Genomic DNA, 20,290 nt, shown 5'->3' with positions numbered 1-20,290 from the left:
TGTGTAACCTTTATATGTAATTCTAACAACAAAGCTCTTCTCTCTAAATTCAAGGGTCATTCTACGAGAGAGCCATGGCAACCTCTAATGCCTTTCACACCAGACTGCCACTTGATCCTATTTGTGCTGCCGCGACTTGGGCAAGGCCTCATACCTTTATCACTCATTACAAAGTAGATTTGGCCTCCAGGGACAGGTTTACTGTCCTGTAGAATATACTCCCATGAGCCACCCAGGAAAAATGGTGCTAGGGACGCTGTCCCAACCAGTAAGAATGGAGGCGAGATAAGACAACTTCAAATAAAGAAGTTATGTACTCACCATAACGTTCCATGTGAGTTGTCCTCCTCGCCTTCATTCTTGCATCCCACCCTCCTTCCCCAGTCTATGAATCCTGGAGGAGCAAGCGGTTCTAATTTGGCAGATACGTCCTCTGACCTTTTTCTGTCTCTTTACAAAATGTTATAATAGTACATTTACTAACTGTGGTTATCAGCAAACAAGATCTGGGGAACTTTACTAGAGCATGATGGGGTAGGGATACAGCCACGAGCCAGTGGAAGACCTTGAGCTTTAGAATGCAGCCGAGTGAACCCAACCAGTAAGAATGAAGGCGAGGTGGACAACTCACATGGAACGTTATGGTGAGTACACAACTTTTTTTTTTTTTAAGCATAACATTTCTTGTAAATGTTTTTAAATTCAAAATTACCTCTGTAATGTCATCAGATTTTGTTGGTACAAATGAAAGTCCTTTCTGTAATAGACATCTCATGTAGCTGTGTATCCTGCTCTAAGTAAATGGCAGAAACTGAATTTTGATCTCAGCTTTAACTACATGAAGTTATTGATTGACTTTGCAAAGAAAGAAGAAAGAGTTGATTGCACTTATAGAACGGAGTGTTGCGGACTTGTATGAGCAGTTTTGTGCTGATATGATGGACACAGTGTTTCACAGTGCATTGGATGCACTGAGTTTCTATGAACAGAAATGAATTCGTCTTAAGGTTAACAAGCTCATTAGAGACAGCAGTGACTTTGAAAATGTCCATATATTTGCCTGGCTGAGAACTAATTTTACTAAAAAGGAAGACTCCTCAGAGGTAACGCCTGTTGTTGCTAAGCAAGCAGGTGTGACCAAAGTGTTAACCATTGAGGAAGCTTTTGCATTGAGTATTGACGTCACTGGAGACCCGGATATGTCAGAGAATGTGAAAGAATTTGGCAAGAGAAAGAAAACGGTCACTGTAGTAGCGGAGGTGCATTATTCTGTTACTAGAAGAAGTACAAGCCTACAAAGGAAGGAATCACTAAATTTTCCATTACCGATAAAGCAGCAGGCATATATAAGGAGGTCAAGGTCAACGAGTAGAACCAGGCACAAAAGGAGAATACAGCAGGAGACAACGGATTCTTCGAGTATCAAAAAACTTTGGAGAATGACTATTTGTAATTTATCAAGCAGGCAGCTAACCAGTGATGAGATGTCTTTATTACAGAATGGACTTTCATTTGTACCAACAAAAGTTGATGACATTACAGAAGTAATTTTGAATTTAAAAACATTTACAAGAAATGTAATGCTTAAACATATGTTTAGTGATACTGATGGTTCATTATGTGAAAACAGTAACTTTACATTTAGAAAACCTAGTGTATATATGCCCAATATGCATCAACTAGTAAAGGTGTTCAAAAAGTTATGTATTGATGACATGTATAGCTGGTGCCAAGAAAGGCCTTAATAATAATGTGTCTTATAAAGAAAGTGAGGCCCTGTTGAGTTTAATGCATGATGAAAGTATTGTAATCCGTCCAGCTGATAAGGGTGGACCAATTGTTATCATGGATTCAGAATGGTATATAGGTATGATGGAAAAAATGCTAGCTGATGTAGTCTGATTAGGATGTTTGATGTTTATAATATGATTGAACCTGTTAAGAGCAGGGTTAAGTCCTTGTTTATTTCAAAAGCATTAGATAAACAACTGTATGAATTTTTATATGTGAATAAACCTACAATACCCGTGATACAGGGTTTACCTAAGGTACATAAGGACCCTGTGTGTCCACCCCTAAAACCGATAGTATCAGGGCAAAACTGGTATACTGAAGCAATGTCTATTTTTGTTGAGAAGAATTTGAAGCCCTTTATAGAGTCTAAAAAGAATATTTTAAAATATTCTGGACAGTTTTTGCAGGACCTATATTTATTTTATTTATTTAGAGTCTAAAAAGAATATTTTTCAAGATTCTGGACAGTTTTTGCAGGACCTATATGGTTTTACTCCTGCTGTTTTTAGGATGGATAAGTGGTATTTTGTTACTTTAGATGTACAGTCGCTTTTCACAGTGATTCCAAATAATACAGGACTGGAATGGATGAGGAATTTTCTGTGTAACATGGAAAAATTCTTTAAGGAGAAAATCAGTTTGTTTTTTGGTTGAATTAATATTGTACAACAATGTTTTTCTGTTTGATAAGAGTTTTTACTTACAAAAGGATGGCGTAGCTATGGACACATCTTGTGCCAATAGCTACTCCAACTTAATTATGTTGATCAGGGAAATGAATAATGTTTTTAATAGTTCTTTTTCTACAAATGTATTTTATAGAAGGTTTGTGGACAATTTGTTTTTGATTTGGGATGGAACTGAGGAAGAATTAATGACATTTGTTGAGTACATAAATAACAGCGCTACCTTTTTGAAATTTGTTGAAAACCATTTGAATAAAGAAATTAGTTTTCTGGATGTGTTAGTTAAGGTGGAACAAGATGGTCCACTCAATGGCTGAACATCTTTTTAACGAATTACGAGATGATTACGACCAACAGAATAGGGTTTGTAAAAAAGGAAATTTCATTATATTTAATTTTAAGGACATTAATATTTCTGATGAATATTTTAACCTTTTCACGAAAGGATTTCATTTTGTTCCCTCACGCCCAGGGAGATTGGTCAACACAATTATTGATTTAAAGCTTTTTATTAGACAACTGAACTTGAACATAATATTTAAAGGTCAGGAACAACCTCATCGTGAATAATCTAGGACTAGTACTTTTAACCCACCGATCCATCCATTTTTGAAAATATTTGAAGAACTTGCTGAGAAGGAAATTGGGCAATTGAACTATAAGGAAGGTATGAGTGGTAACTTTTCTAAAATGGACAAAAAAAATGTATTGTATTTAAATGAACAGAAGTGTAGAGTAATGAAACCAGACAAGGGGGGAGGTGTGGTTTTAATGTACACCGTTGATTATGACATGTATATGTACAACATTTTACAAGACACAGAGCAATATGAATTGGTTTCTCAAAATGAGATTAACATAGCTTATGCCAAAATCAAATACTACTTGTTAGATCATTTAATGCAAGGGAGTATGAATGAAAAGTTATACAATTTTTTATATGTGGACAAACCAAAAATATCCACAATTTTTGGAATCCCCAAGATACATAAAGGGGTTAATGTTATTAAATTCAGAACCATAGTAGCAGGTGAAGGTGGTATTAACGAACCCTTGGCTATTTTTGTGGATTTGAAGGTAAAAAATTTTATTGCCTCAATACCAGATGTCTGTAAGGACTCATGGGAGTTTTTGAAGGGAACAACGAAAGATCTATACAGTAGGGACTTACGGTTACTATTGATGGTGTTGAATTGTTCCCGAGTATTCCTCATGAGAAAGGTCTAGAATGGTTTTCTGAAATACTTATTACTGAGTCTGGTTTGGATAACAGCACCATTAATTTAATAATTGAATTTACTGAAACTGTTCTTAGGAACAATTTCTTACACTTCATTGGAGAATATTATCATCAAAAGAAGGGAGTAGCTATGGGAGCACCTTGTGCCCCATTGTACGCTAATTGTGTACTATATTTTTGGGAACGAAAATTCATACTACAGACTGAGTGGACAAACCATATCATTAAGTACACTAGATTTTTAGATGATATTTGCTTGTTATGGAAAGGTTCAAAAGAAAAACTAGATGATTTTTTTAGTTACATTAATGAGTCCACGGAATTTCTGAATTTCACTATGAATATGAGGGAAGATAGTTTAGACTATCTAGACGTCACACTGTACAAAGATTATGAGAACGATTGTTTTCATTCAAAAATTTTCAGGAAAAAGACATTTTCCAACACATACTTGCATTTTGACAGTGGACATTTTTTTTATCAAAAAAAGGGAATAGTGAAAGGCCAGATGATTAGGGCTTCAAGAAAGACAAGTTTGAGGGAACAGTTCTTGAAGGAACTGGATTTTATTATGACACTCTTTTTAGAGAGGGGTTATCCAGAAAAGCTTATTGGGAATATAGCTAAGGAAGTCATTGAGAATGGAGACAAAATATTTTTCCTTTTATTAGGATGTGGAACATGTGAGTTGGACAAATGTTTTTCTAAGGCTCTTACAAAGGAAGGTGCCTTTGTACACACACTTTCGATGACCTCGTCTGAAGTGGAAAGGATCATTATTAAATTCTGGCCAGTATTAAATGGTGAATGAGGAAATTTCTGATTTTTTACCCTGCCAGCCCCATTTTATTAGGAAGAGAGATATGAATCTTAAGGAACGTATGGAGAGAGGGTTAGGAGTGCAAAGTGGACAGGGTAGGATGAAGAAAGGCACTTATAAGTGCGGGGCTTGTCACCAATGTTGTTACATGATCAATCAGGGTTCTTTGTATGTTCTGTCTAGGAAATTTAATATTCAAGCTTCCCAATTTTTTAATTGTAGGACCAAGGGGGTAGTGTACTTGGGCATGTGTACGCAATGCTCAAGGTTTTATGTAGGGAAAACAGAAAGGCATATGAATAGGAGGATTTACGAACACATGTATGAAGTTAGCAGAGGGAAGGAGATAAATACCTTTTATAAACATTCTCAAACTTGCAAAAACATGGACATAAAGTTTTTTGTATTGGAACAGGTATGCATGGACCCCCGGGGTGGTAGTTGCGAATCCAAATTGGAATATAGGGAGTTGCTTTGGCAACTTAAATTGGATGCTGGAAAAGCCCCAGGGCTCAATGATAACATCAATATTAGCAGTGTCTTAAAATTAAGAGCTGCTAGATTATGAATTGGAATATTTGTGGGTGTTGATTTGTTTTTTGGTGTACAAAACACACAGATTATGTATACACACACATGTATTCGTTTGTACAGTTGTGATTATGAACAATTCAGTATTTATTTTATTGACTTTCAATGTTTTTTAAACAAAAGTATCAGGTTTTGTTTGTACAAAATTAAAAAAAAAAAAAAAAACAGAGATGTATGTATTTAACTTTTTGGCGGGGAAGGGCGGTCACATGTTGCAATCAAGCTATTTAAGGGGATTAATTATATTGTTATGAGTTCTGAGGAAGCCTGGTATTTGGACTGGGTGAAAGCACCTAACTCTACTGTGCTCATATTGTTTTTTATGGTTGGAGGCGAAGCCTTATTAAACAAGTGTTTTAACTAACGAGTGGAAATCGTTTGTGGATCCTTACCCTGTGGCGAAGTGGTTCTTCGTTTTTGGAACAAGATGGTACTATAAACTCACTAGTGTATAGAAAGCCTTGCTATAAAAATACTTTTTTACATCGTAGTAGTATGCATCCACATCACAATTTTAAGAATGTTGTAGCGGGACAAGGATATCCATGGTTAATGCAAACGATAATTTCTTAAAAGAGATAGTGGGTTTAGAAGAGAGATTTATAGCAAGAGGATATACTGCAAAAAGAAGAAAAGCTGCTCGAAAGCCACAAAATGGTATTTTAATAAACCAAATGTAACGCTTACATTTGGTTTATTAAAATACCGTTTTGTGGCTTTGGAGCAGCATTTCTTCTTTTTGCAGTGTTACTTTTCGCTTTTGGGCTTGGTTACTTGGTAGCAAGAGGCTATAGTAAATATAAAGTGCATAGTTCGTTAGGAGCTGTGGTCAAAAGTAGGAAATATGAGGGGAGACCATATTTTTCATCTAATCCACCTTTAAATAAAAATAAGTAGTATTCCAGTGGTAGCAGATGTAGAGTGCCAGTAACATTTTCTAAAACTTCTGAAGGTATAACTAATATCATTAAAAACACTGGAAGATTATGGCAACGAACCCAGAAATAAAGAAGATAGTTAGGAGGTCCCAAGTTTTGTGTACAAGAAGAAAAAAATCTTTGAAACAAATGTTATGTTATCCCAAGCATCAAGTAGGACCCAGTAAAGTTGAATATAAGAAAAATGTTAGTGACTTTGTGACTAGACCATGTCGTAGTTGCAATTATTGTGGGTATATAGACATTTAGGGGGAATTTTTACATCCAGCTCAAGGTAGACTATATAGGTTTAGTGCTGAGGCTACATGTAATAGCATGCATATAGTATGTCTGGCACATTGTGTTATAGCAAAACATTTTATGTAGGAAAGACTGATAGATGTCTGAAGGATAGAGTAAGGGAGCATTTATTTAACATCAGGAATGGTTCTAGAAGTAATGTCCTTGCTAAACATGTGGGAGAAACCTCTTTTGAACACAAGTTTAAGTTTTTGGTTATAGGCAAGATAGAGATAGGTTTGAGAGGGGGTGACATAAGCAATGCAACCGAGTCTTTGGAGAGTAAATGGATAATTAGACTTAGAGCTGATACTGGCTTAGGTCTTAATGATAAAGTTCCAATAAGACCGATGTTGAAGTTACGTCCACATCTTAGGTAAAATGATAATTTGTTTATTATTTCTGTTTAGAATTTTATATATATATATATATATATATCTACACACACACACACTTACATATATATACATATTCAGTATATGTAGAGATTTTATAGTTTTTAGAATATTTTGTAGAGTATAGTTTGTGCCTTTAAGAGGCAATTGTTTCTATATCATGTGATCTTAAGATAACCTGTGTAAATGAGAAGGCATGGTGGTGATTTTATACATCTGAGGAAGCAGTTTAAATACTGCAGAAGCGCTTATGGTTGTTTGTCCAAATAAAATGTGTTGGTTTTGTTTCACCATACTAATTTCTGCTGGAAATAGTATACATATGTTGTACAAAGTAGTATTGCTTTTGCCATGTGGTAGACAAAATATTGCAGAGTAGTTCATTTAGGAGCATTGCAGGTGGTAAACTTTAGCAAACAGCAGTACATCTGCTGACTTGCACAAAGTTGGGTATACTGTACGAGAAGACCAAGATAAACCTTCATACAGCTGGATAATGTGTATTATGTGTAAACAAGGCAATATGTGCAGAAAGGTATACATTAACGTACCGTGTATGCAGCAAACTTCTACAATGGGGGGAAAAATCCTACTAACATGTACTCCGCTTCATGATTACATTTGACAACAGGCTTATTTGTGTGTATAGCCACTGTATTGTGTTCATAATTAAGTGGTTGTAAACAGAACAGAAAGCATGCTGCTCTCATCACAGGTGAAGATACTTTCATCTCAAAGGGAGAGGTTAGTACTGATGTCCCTTCCTAGCTAATAGTATGTGTTTGATAACTGTAGTACAAAAAGTAGAAGAGGGAGAAACTGTGAACCTTTGTCACTGATGTTTCTTTTATTTTTGTTAGGTAATGTAAACCTGTTAGGATTCTTTACGTAGAAGTATTGTAATTCTCTTTAGAAAACTGAGTGATTTAATGGTCACATTATGGATCTGATGTGGGTTGCAATAATGAGAAAATTGTGTGTTCAACTCCCCATTTGCAGATGTTTAGCTATCTAATCTGGCACCTGGTGCGCCCCCCCCCCCACCTCAGCTCTAAGTTGAGGGGCAAAGAAAAAGTCCTCTTAAGTGCTTTAGATTTAACAACAGAAATGCTCAGTTCTTTTGGGGAGAAAAGCTCTTTCCTTTTAAATGGTAACAAAACTGCTTACCACAATGTTGCAAGAAGCTGCTGCAGTTTTATGCCATACACAGAACACTAAACAGTTTCAGTTCTAAAAAGGAAAATGTATATATTTTTATACTGTAACAAACTGATTGCTACAATGTAGCTGCTCCAGTTTATTCCACACAGGAAGCTTTAAGCATTTCAGTTCTGACCGTAATTGCAGTACTGGCATTTGAATGCCGGAAGGGGTCTATGTTATATGAACGAAAGTTCATATAAGCGAACACTCAATCGAAAACAATATTGTGGGGGCTGCGCCCCACCCCCCTGCTAAATATATTTTGCAACTTCGAGATTGCACTACAGTGAGGAAAGGGCAAAACTCAAATCTTCACTGTATTGCGATCCCACAACATGCACCTCGATGTCCAGGAGTTTTGTTCATTGGAGCATTTGCTTATATAAACTTTCATTCATATAATATAGACCCTGCTGGCAGTGCACTGCTCTACACTGAAACTGACATTTGCTGATCATATCCCCTAGTACTTTGCTCCCAGGGCGGCTGCCCCCTCTGCCTCACCTTAGCTATGCTGCTGTCTTTCTATGAGGCTGTGCAGGACTTCAGAAGGCCCAGCAGAGCTCAAAATAAATGCTGTACATATGTGAATGTTCCAAAGTCACAACAGGCTTTGTCTTCCAAGAGGCATTGCTCAGCATTGTTGGCACTACCCCGACGACTGTAGACTGTTTGAGCTGACATCTAGCCACAGACTACAATGTTCAGTCTTCCCTGTGGTAGAAGTACATTGCTTTTACCCTGTTTCGATTCTGAGTTATGAATAATCTCATAAAGTTAAAGCTGTTCTTTGTCTGCATTGTCTGTGACCTATTTCTTACCTGACACATAATGACAAACAGTCAGTTGCTGCTGCCTTGTACAGAAACATATGTGTTACTGTTGGAGTGCTTGGATGTTCATCGTGCATACAGCTGCAGTAATCACAGATGGGTTTTCTGCCGTCAGGCGGGTCCTCGGTCGGCCGAATTCCAAAGTCTAGGTCCGGCGTCGGTTGTTGTCGCTTTCTTTCCTGACGTCAGTGAGGCAGGGGTATATAAGACACAGCCAACGCCATTTTCTTCAGTCTTTTTTGCCGCGCAGTGCCCGAAGCAGAAGCAGTTTGCAAGTGCTGGTCGGCCAGCTCCTGAATTTACAAAAAATTGGAAACCGAAGTCTTCATTAAAGCTAAGTACCCCGTTGGGGAAACTTTTCTTGCCTCAGACCGATGTCAGAAAAAGTTAACAATTGTATTTCTTGTGGGAAGCAAATACCGCATAAGGATTTCCATTCCCTCTGCATACCTTGTTTAGGCCCAGACCACGACGTCTCGGGCTGTCGCTTTTGCGCTACTTTCAATAAACGCACTATTAAGCGTCGGGCAGAGTTCGCCCAACACTTTTTTGGTAAAGCCTTTGATTATAAAATGTCGTCGGAGACTCCGACTACCGTTTTGTCCAAAAAACGCAAGGACAAGGACCGACACGCGAGGTCCGCGGTCCCCACCGACACCACGCCAAAACCGGCTACACGTGGTCCGGTTCTCAGCGAGACGCCTATACAGTCCCTGACTACCGACGACACTTCTTTGGCGGTGTCTTCTGTAACCGAGACCGCAGGTACCTCGGCCCATACCCAGAGTACAACCACCGAAGCCACTGTGAGCGTTGAGCCTCCTAATGTGGACAGGTCCACTTCCACCCATGGTGTCTTTAGACCCTCATCTTCCTTTTCCATTAAGGCCTTTACTAAGTCCAAATCAGCCAGGTATCCCAAGAGGCCTGTTGCACAGGGCCCATCTCCAGGCCCCATGCCTAAAAAGCAGATGCTTAAAATGGCTGAGGATTTAATTACTCTTATCAGGGGTTCCCAACCCCCTCCAGACAAGAGACCCAGAGTGGAGGAAGATTCTCCCTCTTCTGATCAGGGCTCCATTTTTCAGAACATTCTGATGTAGAGGAACACTCTTTCTCCCCTTTTGAAGATTCTGATGCAGAGCAGTCCATTCCTTCTGTATCTCCTCCTGAGGATTTTTCTTTTGGGGAAACCTTGCACACCTTGAGGGAACACTTCCATTGGGAAGGCCAAGACTTTTCTGATTCCAAGAAAAGACTTAGGGAATTTCTTTTGTTACCTCAACACAGACCTCTGGCGATACCTCCTGTCTTGGACATACTTGATGATGTTTATTCGGAGGCTTGCCTTAATCCGGATTCCCTGCCTCCTGCCCCAGTCAAGCCTGATAGGTACTACAGAGTTCCTAACTCTCACCAATTTCTTTACAAAAGCCATAATTCTGACCCTGAAACCATTTCTCAAGGCCCCAAGGGAATGAAGGCCTCTACTGCTAAGAATCTACTACCTTCCGAAAGAGAGTCAAGATCCTTAGAAAGGTGGGGAAAAAAGGTATATACCTCGGCCACCCTAGCCATGAGGGCCTTAAATTGTCAGTTTCATATGCTTAAATATCAGCAGTTTCTGTTATCACAATTAAGAAATAAAATGTCTCAACCTGAACAACCAGATTTGAAGGAGTTGCAGGATATGATGCATAGTGCAGAACAAGTGGGTAAACACACCTTACAATGTGGCTATGATGCCCTAGAGGCCTCAAGTAGAGTGGCTGTTACAGGATCAGTCATTCGTAGACATGCCTGGCTTAGGGAACAAATCTTGCCTGATCATGTGAAAGCTAAACTTCTAGATGCTCCTTTACAAAAGGATGTGCTATTTGGTACTAATGCTGAGGAGATATTACGGAAAATGGAAGAAAAAGACAAATCTATGCAAACTGTCAAAGCTTTTCTACAGGTTTAACCACCACGTTTTAGCAGAAATTGGCCTTCTAAAAACTGGTCCTTTCCAGCCACGGACAAGCCCCAAAGAGGTAGATACAGGCGCACAAGGGGCAGAGGACAATCACAAGGATCATATAGAGGCAGGCAATGGCAAACTCCAGCACCAAGAGGTGGCAAAGACAGTGCACAACAATACAGGAAACAAACCCAATGACTTCCTCCTTTCCATACCAAGCAAGTCTCAGCTGGCAGCACCCTTGGGAGGAAAGCTGGCATTATTTACAAGAAATTGGCATATTGTCACAACAGACAAATGGATCCTGGACGTTATAAACAGAGGCTACAGATTTCATTTTCACACTCTTCCAAAAATGAGAGGCATGCCAAACCTGCCACACAATCAAAGGGCAGAGGCACAACTACAAATTTTAAAGCTCATAGACATGAAAGCTATTCAAGAGGTACCTACTCACGAACAAGGTCAAGGTTTTTATTCCAGGCTATTTCTGGTACCAAGGAAAGGAACCGACTGGAGACCCATTTTGGACTTATCCATCCTAAACACATTCTTACTCGTACCAAACTTCAAGATGCTCACATTACAGCAGCTTCTTCCCATGCTGGGCAAGGAGTCTTGGCTGGTAACATTGGACCTCAAGGAGGCATACCTGCATGTCCCAATCAGACAAAGCTGCAGAAGATACCTCAGATTTCTTGCAGGTTCAATCCACTGTCAATTCTCTGCATTGCCCTTTGGCTTATCTACTGCACCCAGAGTATTCACGAAATGCCTGGCATCAGTAATTGCCTACTGCAGACTTCAAGGGATACACATTTACCCTTATTTGGACGACTGCCTGATCCAAGCGGACAGCAAGCACATACTTCTGGAACATCTGGCTTATGTAACACGGTTACTGCATTCTCTGGGATACACAATCAACAAAGAGAAATCCAGGCTAACACCATCACAGAAAATAACTTTCCTGGGTGCCAACTTGGACACAAACACCCAGATTGCCTATCTTACGCCAGAAAAACAGGGGCAACTAACTCAGTACTTCAAAATACTAGCAAATTGTACCAGGCTTACTGCAAGGAAAATCCTGCAGGCTCTGGGCTTCATGGCATCTTGCATTCTTTTAATCCCATGTGCAAAGTTGCATATGAGGAAACTTCAATGGTACCTAAAAAAACTATGGTCTCAACACAGCCACAGTTTGGAAACAATAATACCAATAATTCCATGTTTGCAAAAGGAATTTCTATGGTGAGCCCAAGCATGTCAAACAAACACAGGTCTCCCATTCTGCAAGCCTCAAGCAAATCAAGTCATCACAACAGACGCCTCAGATTACGCCTGGGGGGCGCACATGACAGACAGGTGCATTCAGGGCAAATGGTCCCAAAAGGAAAAGCACCTTCACATCAATCAAAAAGAAATGCTAGCAGTGATAAATGCAATTACAGCTTTCAAGGACCTCCTGCATCCAGGACAATTATTGATAAGAACAGACAACACCACAGTAATGTGGTACATAAACAAACCAGGAGGAACACATTCATACCCCCTGTGCAGACTAGCCATGACACTTTGGAACTTGGCTCTGGAATGGCAAATTGAACTTCAAGCACAGTACTTGCCAGGTTTGGAAAACACGCTGGCAGACAATCTAAGCAGAAATATGACAGATCCACACGAATGGAAGTTGCATCCTCAAGTGTTTACAAAGATAATCCAAGCGTGGGGGAGGCCAGACATAGATCTCTTCACCTCCCACAGGAATCATCAATTGGAAAAGTTTTGTTCAAGGACCTTTCATCCAAAGGCCTGGAGAGTGGGCGCCCTTTCATTCAGTTGGACAGCATGGACAGTTTACGCTTTCCCACCTCTGCCTCTTCTGCCCAAGGTGCTCTTGAAAGCAAGAGCAGACAGACCGAAGATGATACTGATTGCTCCAGACTGGCCAAGGCAACACTGGTACCCACTCCTGAGGAGCCTAACACATACTCCTCCCTGGTCCCTACCTCTAATGCCTCTTCTGCTGACTCAGCACAGCTACAAAACTCTTCACAGTCAGCTGAAAACACTCAATCTCGCTGCATGGAAAATTCCTTAACACCACAACAGACCCTACTCCCCAAAGAGGTGCAGGATGTCATTTTGGAGGCCAGAAGGCCATCTACTAGAAAGGCTTACTCCATAAAATGGAAACGGTTTTGCTCTTGGAATGAGAAAAAGGCCAGGACCCTAGAAAACTGAATTTGCCTCAGGTATTACAGTATCTAGCTGAGCTGCTGAACAGTGGACTTTCATTTTCCTCCATAAAAATCCATGCCTCAGCCATTTCTGCAGAATTCAACACGGATCCACCCTTATTCTCTCACCCACTCTTAAGACAGTTCCTCAGAGGCGCTAAGAATATAAGACCACCAAGGAAACAACCAATACCAGCCTGGGATCTTAATTACATTCTAGAAAAATTAACATTGCCTCCCTTTGAACCAGCTGCCTCAACAGATTTGCAATATTTGTCCTGGAAAACAGCTTTCCTTCTGGCCATTACCTCAGCTCGTAGGGTTTCGGAACTACAAGCCCTCATGGCTGTGCAGCCCTTTCTCATCTTCCTTCAGGACAGGGTTTCCCTTCGAACCAACCCGTCATTTATGCCTAAAGTGGTATCCAGGGTAGCTTTAAATCAAGCCATACACTTGCCTACTTTTTACCCCAATCCTCAAAACAAAGGGGAAAGGCTGCTACACTCCTTAGACATCCATAGACAGCTACGTTATTATTTGGACAGAACAAAGCCCTTCAGGAAATCAGAACAACTTTTTGTGTCCTATGCTGTAGGAGCTCAAGGGAAGCCAGTTACCAAACAGACAATTTCAAAATGGATAGGCCACTGCATACGGTTTTGTTACTTCTATCATGGAAAATCTGTCCCTACAGGCATCAGATCCCACTCCACCAGGGCCACAGCTACCTCTACAGCCTTCCTCAGAGGAGTTCCTACCAAAGATATTTTGGAGGCAGCCACTTGGAGTTCTGTGCATACCTTCACAAGATACTACCACCTGCCTTTATATTCCAAAACTAGAGCAGGCTTTGCCACTGCTGTGTTGCAGGGCATTCTGGCTCATCCCAGTTCCACCTAGTGCCTACCACCCTGTGCGTAGCTTTGGGATTCTACCCATCTGTGATTACTGCAGCTGTATGCACGATGAACATAGTACAGTTTTGTACCTACCATAAATGTAGATGTTCGAGTGCTAATACAGCTGCAGTACAGTTTTCCCTCCCTCCTTCCCCTCTTGGTAAAGGCCTAGGGCCTAACCCCTCTTCATACAACCTGATTGGGTTATTCTTCCATGGTATATTTGCTTGCAACTACTGATTTTTGATTATATTGCATTGCATGTATACAAGTATAATTTATGTATTGCCTTCCTTCTGGGGGCACTTGACATCTGGGGCAAGAAAGACTGAAGAAAATGGCGTCGGCTGTGTCTTGTATACCCCTGCCTCACTGACGTCAGGAAAGAAAGCGACAACAACCGACGCCGGACCTAGACTTTGGAATTCGGCCGACCGAGGACCCGCCTGATGGCAGAAAACCCATCTGTGATTACTGCAGCTGTATTAGCACTCTAACATCTACATTTATGGTAGGTACAAAACTGTACTTTGTTGACACTGGGACTAATATATGAATTTTGCTGTTAAGTTGGACAGGATTTGTGCTCACATCAACTAAATGTCAATACAAAGCTGTGGATGCAACATATAAGTACTGCAGTAGTAACCTTCTGGTTGGGGGCATGTCTGCACCTGAACAGATGAAAAAGAACTCAGAAAAATACACTGTACCACAGAAGAGAATTGAATACTCTAGGGGTACTTAACTGTGCTCTTTTACTTGTGGCATGGCTTGTTTAAGTGAATGTCTGTATCACACCATGTCACAGGGAAAGAAGATGGCTAACAATACCTCCACCTTTTTGCCTCAACACAGAGACATCAGGAGAGTCAGAGATGTAAGGTGAGCATTGGAGGGTAGTGCTGAGCTCTGAAACTCTAGCTGGACGTGAACTTAGTTATTGCTGTCCCTGAAATTGACTACCCTCAGATATGTACAATTATGTTAAGTTGATGACACAGCTTTGCGTTATTACTTGTATGACATCATTTGACTGCTGTCAAACTCTTTGAAGTAGGTAGGTTAAATTTGATGTTTGAAGTAGGAGTATCATAGCAGTAATCCAAGTTGGACAACCTGCTGTTTTATAGTGATTAGGATTGTTTGGTTGTTCTGAAATTACTCTTTGCAAAGTTTCAAATCATTACACTCAAGGTTATGTTTGCAGTTTTATGTGTGGTGATGTGTACCTTAGCATACTTTGGCTACAGTTACTTCTACAGTTATCCTGGAAGAATTGAAGCAAATCTAGCTTACTTCGCTTTAAAAAAAGAATGAAAGACTGACAAGTGGTACTTTTCACAAAACTAACAAAGGTCAAGGTTATGACCACAATGCTGTGGAGTGTTGCAAGGTGGAACATCTGTTAACTGGGAAATGTCAGCATTAGGAGTATGTATTGTGGTTTCTGTAAATGTTAGTGTAAAGTTATGTTTCATTTGTTTTCATCTGTTACATTCATCATTACATGACTGGTCCAAGCCACTTGTACTGCTTTTAGCACTGTTCAGGTTGTTTAAGTGAACGTGTAAAACTAGCTTGTGTTCATAGTATTTATTTCTACATATATGCTGTGCAGGCAAAATGTAAAAACAAAACAGTGAAATAATCTAATATAATGTTTTACTTTTATAACTTAGTATATGTAATTATATGCTTTTTCAAATCAGAGATTGGTATCTCATTGTATGTTATTGTCATGTATCTGTTATGTCAGAGCCTCTTCACTCAGGATGTGGCTGAAAAGATCTTGTAACAATCCATTTACCTAGTTAATAATACATAAATTACATTTTAGAATGCTTCAGCTTTTTAATATATTAAGTGTCATTTGATGACCATGTAGATGCCTTGTATAGATGCTTTAAGTTTTATTCAGTACAGTCAAGCCAAAATTTATTTCTGGTGGCAAAGTTGTGAAAACATCCTTGAGTTGTTGAAAGACAGTGGGGAACTTGTTTCTGGCACTCAGAACATCAGTCTGAGGGAGCTGTCTCTCTTTCTCTTTTGTGCAGCAGATTCATCTTTAAGTCCACCAAGAGCTACATCTGCCGTGTCGTTAAGTACAAACCCAGATCAGTCCAAAAACAAGAATGTGACCAGACCAGTGGCTTTGTCAGTGCAGCCTCTAGAGAAGACTTTGACAGTGACGGGTAATATGTTGCTTTTGTTTGCATTTATTTGTCTGTATTCTTCTTAAATCAGTGTGTACTTTAAGGAAGGAGCAATATGGATGTATTGGTAACATTGCTATTTGTTGAGGATATTTGTGCTAGAATTTCAATGTGTGGATTAAGAAATTATTCTAATTTACCACCCATGACATTAACACAACGTTTATGCATTTGGTTGTCTACTAAAACTTATTCTGAGGTGCATTACTTGTTTTTATGCTTGATGCATTTTCTAGAGCTTAACTAATCTTTTAGTGCAGCACCTGCCAATGTGTGGATATGTGAAATAGCATAGCAACCACTTTTCTATTAAAGATTTTTGTCATGAAAAATATTCTTGGTGTTCACAAGTTGTGTTTAATTTATGACAATGAAATTGTATTGTTCAGGTGGCATTTCTCAGTGTTTTGTTAAGACCTGCTAGTGCTAGCCCACCAGTAGAGATTTTGAATGGGGCAGTTGCCTTAAACAAGATTTTAGCCTCAAAATTAGGAATGTCTTGAAGGTTGACCTTTTGATCTCAAGAAAGCACCCTTTGTAGGAAGTTGTCTCCCTACGCGCACTGCAAAGCAAACATCTTGAGATGATTGTCTTCTTAACTGTGTTCTGAGTCTGCTTGATGCAGAGCAGACAGAATGGGGTGCAGACCGTAGTTCTCTGTATTTAGGATAAATAAATGTTGTCTATATGCTTAAGCATGGAAGAGAAGAACTACTACTTTGGCCTTTTTGAGCTAGTGATGTAACAGAGAGCAGTTTTCAGTAGCTAAAGCTAGGTTGTTGGACATCACTGACAAGGCATTTAAGGGACAAGTCTAACTAGTTTTGAGATACTGAGACTTGGCTAAAGGAAGAGCTCTGAAACCATATACAGTGTGAAACCATTTTAAGCAGATTGGCAGAAAACTGATTATTGTTACACCCATACCTTTCAACTACTGTTATTTACGCCCTCATATTTAGCCTTGCTCCTCCTAGATTTACAGAGTTCTTCATAAAGGTAGACCCGTTTATGAGTACGTACTTGTTTAAATACATAAACTAAGCCTATAAAAAGATTTACTCCCACTAACTGTACAGGGTGTAAGAGCTTTTGTTGTGAAGGAAAGTTCTGCTCTTTCTACAGTGTGCTGTGATGATTCACATTTGGGGGTTGAGAAATATGGCTGCACTTCTTTTTCTTTTTTTTTTTTTTTAAGTGCTTGTGTTTTGCTTGCATTATCGTGTATTTTTTGTGTTGCACCATTTGCCATTTTCAAACTTGTCTATAAATGTACTATGTATTTGATTGGGTTACTTTGACAGTATATATTTTTGAAGTTCTGAATTGTATTGCTCAATTCAGTGGAGTATTTCTTCATCAGGTTGTGTACATATTAGCCTGGCTGAGCTGGACGCTGTGGTTCCCAGCATGCATGCACATACCTATGTATAATACAACCACTTTCTTTTTTTTTTTTAAATATACTTCCCTTTGCTGACCAGGTAAATCCCGCTAGATGAGCAGCTTCTCTTCGGGGGAGACCTGAGGTGGTATTCATAAGATCATAAGATAATAGGAGGTTACTATCGAACAGGAGGTCATTTCAAGCATAATCATTTCATCCCAGTGTAATACCATAGATACTCTAGCCAATACCCATGATTGTATTTAGTAATGACTGCCCATGTCCAGGAGGATTGTGGGCACTATCCCTGGCAAGAATTTATGGTGCCCCATCCACTCATCCAGGTTCCTTTTGAACATTGTTATAGCGGTGCTCTGCTTCACATGAATTGGCAGCCTATTCCAATGACGTGGCAGTCACTGTGAGACAAATCTGTCCCTCCAGCACGTCCCATTCAAGTCGCAGGCCATATTTAAGGCCCTGAAACAGGTAGCTGTAGTCCAATTTGATTTACGAATGTGCAGCAAAGTCATTAGGTTTGAGTTGCAGATTGCTCTGTAAGCCAGGCATAAGTCTCCCCCAAGAAGTCTATATGATACTGAATGTAGTGACAGGGACTTCAGTCTGTCTGTGTAAGGCATATGCTGGAGTCCCTTGATCTTTTTAGTTAGAAACCTCAAAGGTCTCTCCAGTTGTTGCAGGTACTTTGTACGGTACATGACAAAAGGGACGTTATACTCTGTTTACCGACATAATGTTGAATTTCATAATGTCTAGTAGCCATTTGGTTGAAAAATAACATCTCAGCCCAAAATATTGTGTTATCAAAATGTCTACAATCTTTTCATTGAAAAAGCAATGAGATCAACCCTAGTATTTTGAAGGGGGACTATGCCCCCCTGCGCCCCCCGCCACTTAAATATATCAACTCTGAGATCGCACTACAGTGCAGAAATGGGCAAATTCGATACTTTCAGCATTGTGTGTTTAGACTAATTATATTTCAACACTTTGATCATTGAATATAGTGTATTCAACCAATTCAGTTTCAAACATTTAGCATTCAGCATTATGTCGGTGAACCGTTATACTCAATTATGGGCGTGATTAGTGACAAGTATAGAAGGGATATAACCTCCTTTGCTCTAGAAGCAATGCCTTTGCTAATCAAGTGTGATACGTAGAAAGCCTTCCTTACTACAGTAGACACATGGCGGTCAAAGTTAAGTTTGCAGTCTACTTATGATCCCAAATCTCTTACCACTTTGTAAGTACATAGGGTATTATTGTTAATTTGGTAGTGTTAAGAGACATTATATTTACTGAAGGGAATGATGATGCATTTCTTAGCATTCTTTTTGAGACTGTGACTAAGATGCCAGTTGTTGGTCTGTGTAAGAACCTCCTGAAGTACACTGACATTTGGGGATTCAATAATTGCATCCAGTTTGCAGTCATCCGCCGACTTGGTCAGCCACAGCCTCCTAGTTTTGGCCTGAACGTCTGAAGTATATACCAAACAGTAGGGGACCCAGCACTGACCCTTGTTGGCACCCTGTTGGTGACAGGTCTGCTGGGTGATCTGGAATCAATCACTTTGATAGTGTATGACCGGTTTGTGAGCCATTTGGCAACCCATCTTACAACAAAGGGGTTTACATTCAGTTTGCTAAGTTTATTGGTAATGCCCTAGTGTGGGATTGTGTCAAAGGCCTTTGCCAAGTCGAGGTATGCTGTTTGCACAGATTTGACATCATCTGTGTCCCTTGTCACATTTTCAAAGAAATCCATCACGTTTAACAGGTAGGATCTGCCCTTGATGAAGCCAAATTAGGTCAGATCCAGGGTTTGGAGGTCATCTGTGTCTTTCTTTATGAGGTCCATGATGAGGTTCAAGGCTTTAATGACCTGCTCTTCAGATGTGTGTAGGGTGGGGAGAGTTGGGGGGCATGGTTTGTGATACATTTGGAGGGGATAAGGGAGTGAAATTTGGCTAGGGAAAATTTGGTCAGGTCACCAGGGAAATTCCCCTACTTTCCATTAAGTGCAATAGGGTCTTCTACATCCACTTGAGCTAACACCAAGTCAGGCATATGGGACCCCAGTTTCATATTTTATCCAAAGGACAGCACACTATGGAGTGCATCACCCCCTAATGCTGAACTGCAATGTCACTAGTGGAAAATAAATTCAATGTCTTTAAAGGGCATGATGTTTTAAGTGAATAATATAAAGCAAAAAAAATAGTATATTTAGTTTTTATCATTACTGCAATCATGTCAACCAATAATTACCATTGTACCAATGTGATCAGTAATGTGTCACCACTTCACCCACCTCAACATTATTGGATTTATTTAAGACACACAATAGAAGCCATTAGATAGTGTCAGTGACTCAACAGGTAGCAAAGGTTTTTGCTGCTGGAAGATCAGAAGGGTGTGGGTTCTGTCTCCCCACCAGGTGCTTGAATTTATTTTCCAATACTGATATTTCAGAGCAGCGTAAGAGGGTGCTGCACTCCTGAGTATGCAGTCCTTAGGATGAGACTTAAGATCCCATCTGGCTGGGTTGGTGATATTTTAGGTGGATGTTCAAGATCCCAGGGCACTTTATCAAAACGATTATGGGAATTTGGCCAGTTTACTAGTCAGTATGTATACCACCCTTGAAAAGAGGCTGCTGGCCTGTTAAGACTAACTTGGAAATCAATGAAAAATAAATGAATGGAACCCTAAAGTATGCAAATTAAACCATTCAAAAGTAATGCAGCATACAACTATAAAAATCACTTATGAAGATACAA

The 20,290-nt window shown here is 39.7% G+C and overlaps 1 protein-coding gene across 1 annotated transcript in view; it reads left to right on the top strand.

The window, feature by feature from the left end:
• The window catches only part of GREB1L (GREB1 like retinoic acid receptor coactivator), a 3,215,862-nt gene that overhangs the window by 1,282,245 nt on the left and 1,913,327 nt on the right, over positions 1–20,290 (top strand). Inside the window, exon 9 of the mRNA XM_044065377.1 lies at positions 15,939–16,076. Coding sequence (XP_043921312.1) covers positions 15,939–16,076 — 138 coding nt within the window. The remainder of the gene's footprint in view (positions 1–15,938; positions 16,077–20,290) is intronic.

This window comes from Protopterus annectens, chromosome 3.part0 (assembly GCF_019279795.1).
Source record: "Protopterus annectens isolate FY-2018-M chromosome 3.part0, PAN1.0, whole genome shotgun sequence".
NCBI lineage: Eukaryota > Metazoa > Chordata > Ceratodontiformes > Protopteridae > Protopterus > Protopterus annectens.
This window is presented reverse-complemented; position numbering and strand designations above follow the sequence as displayed.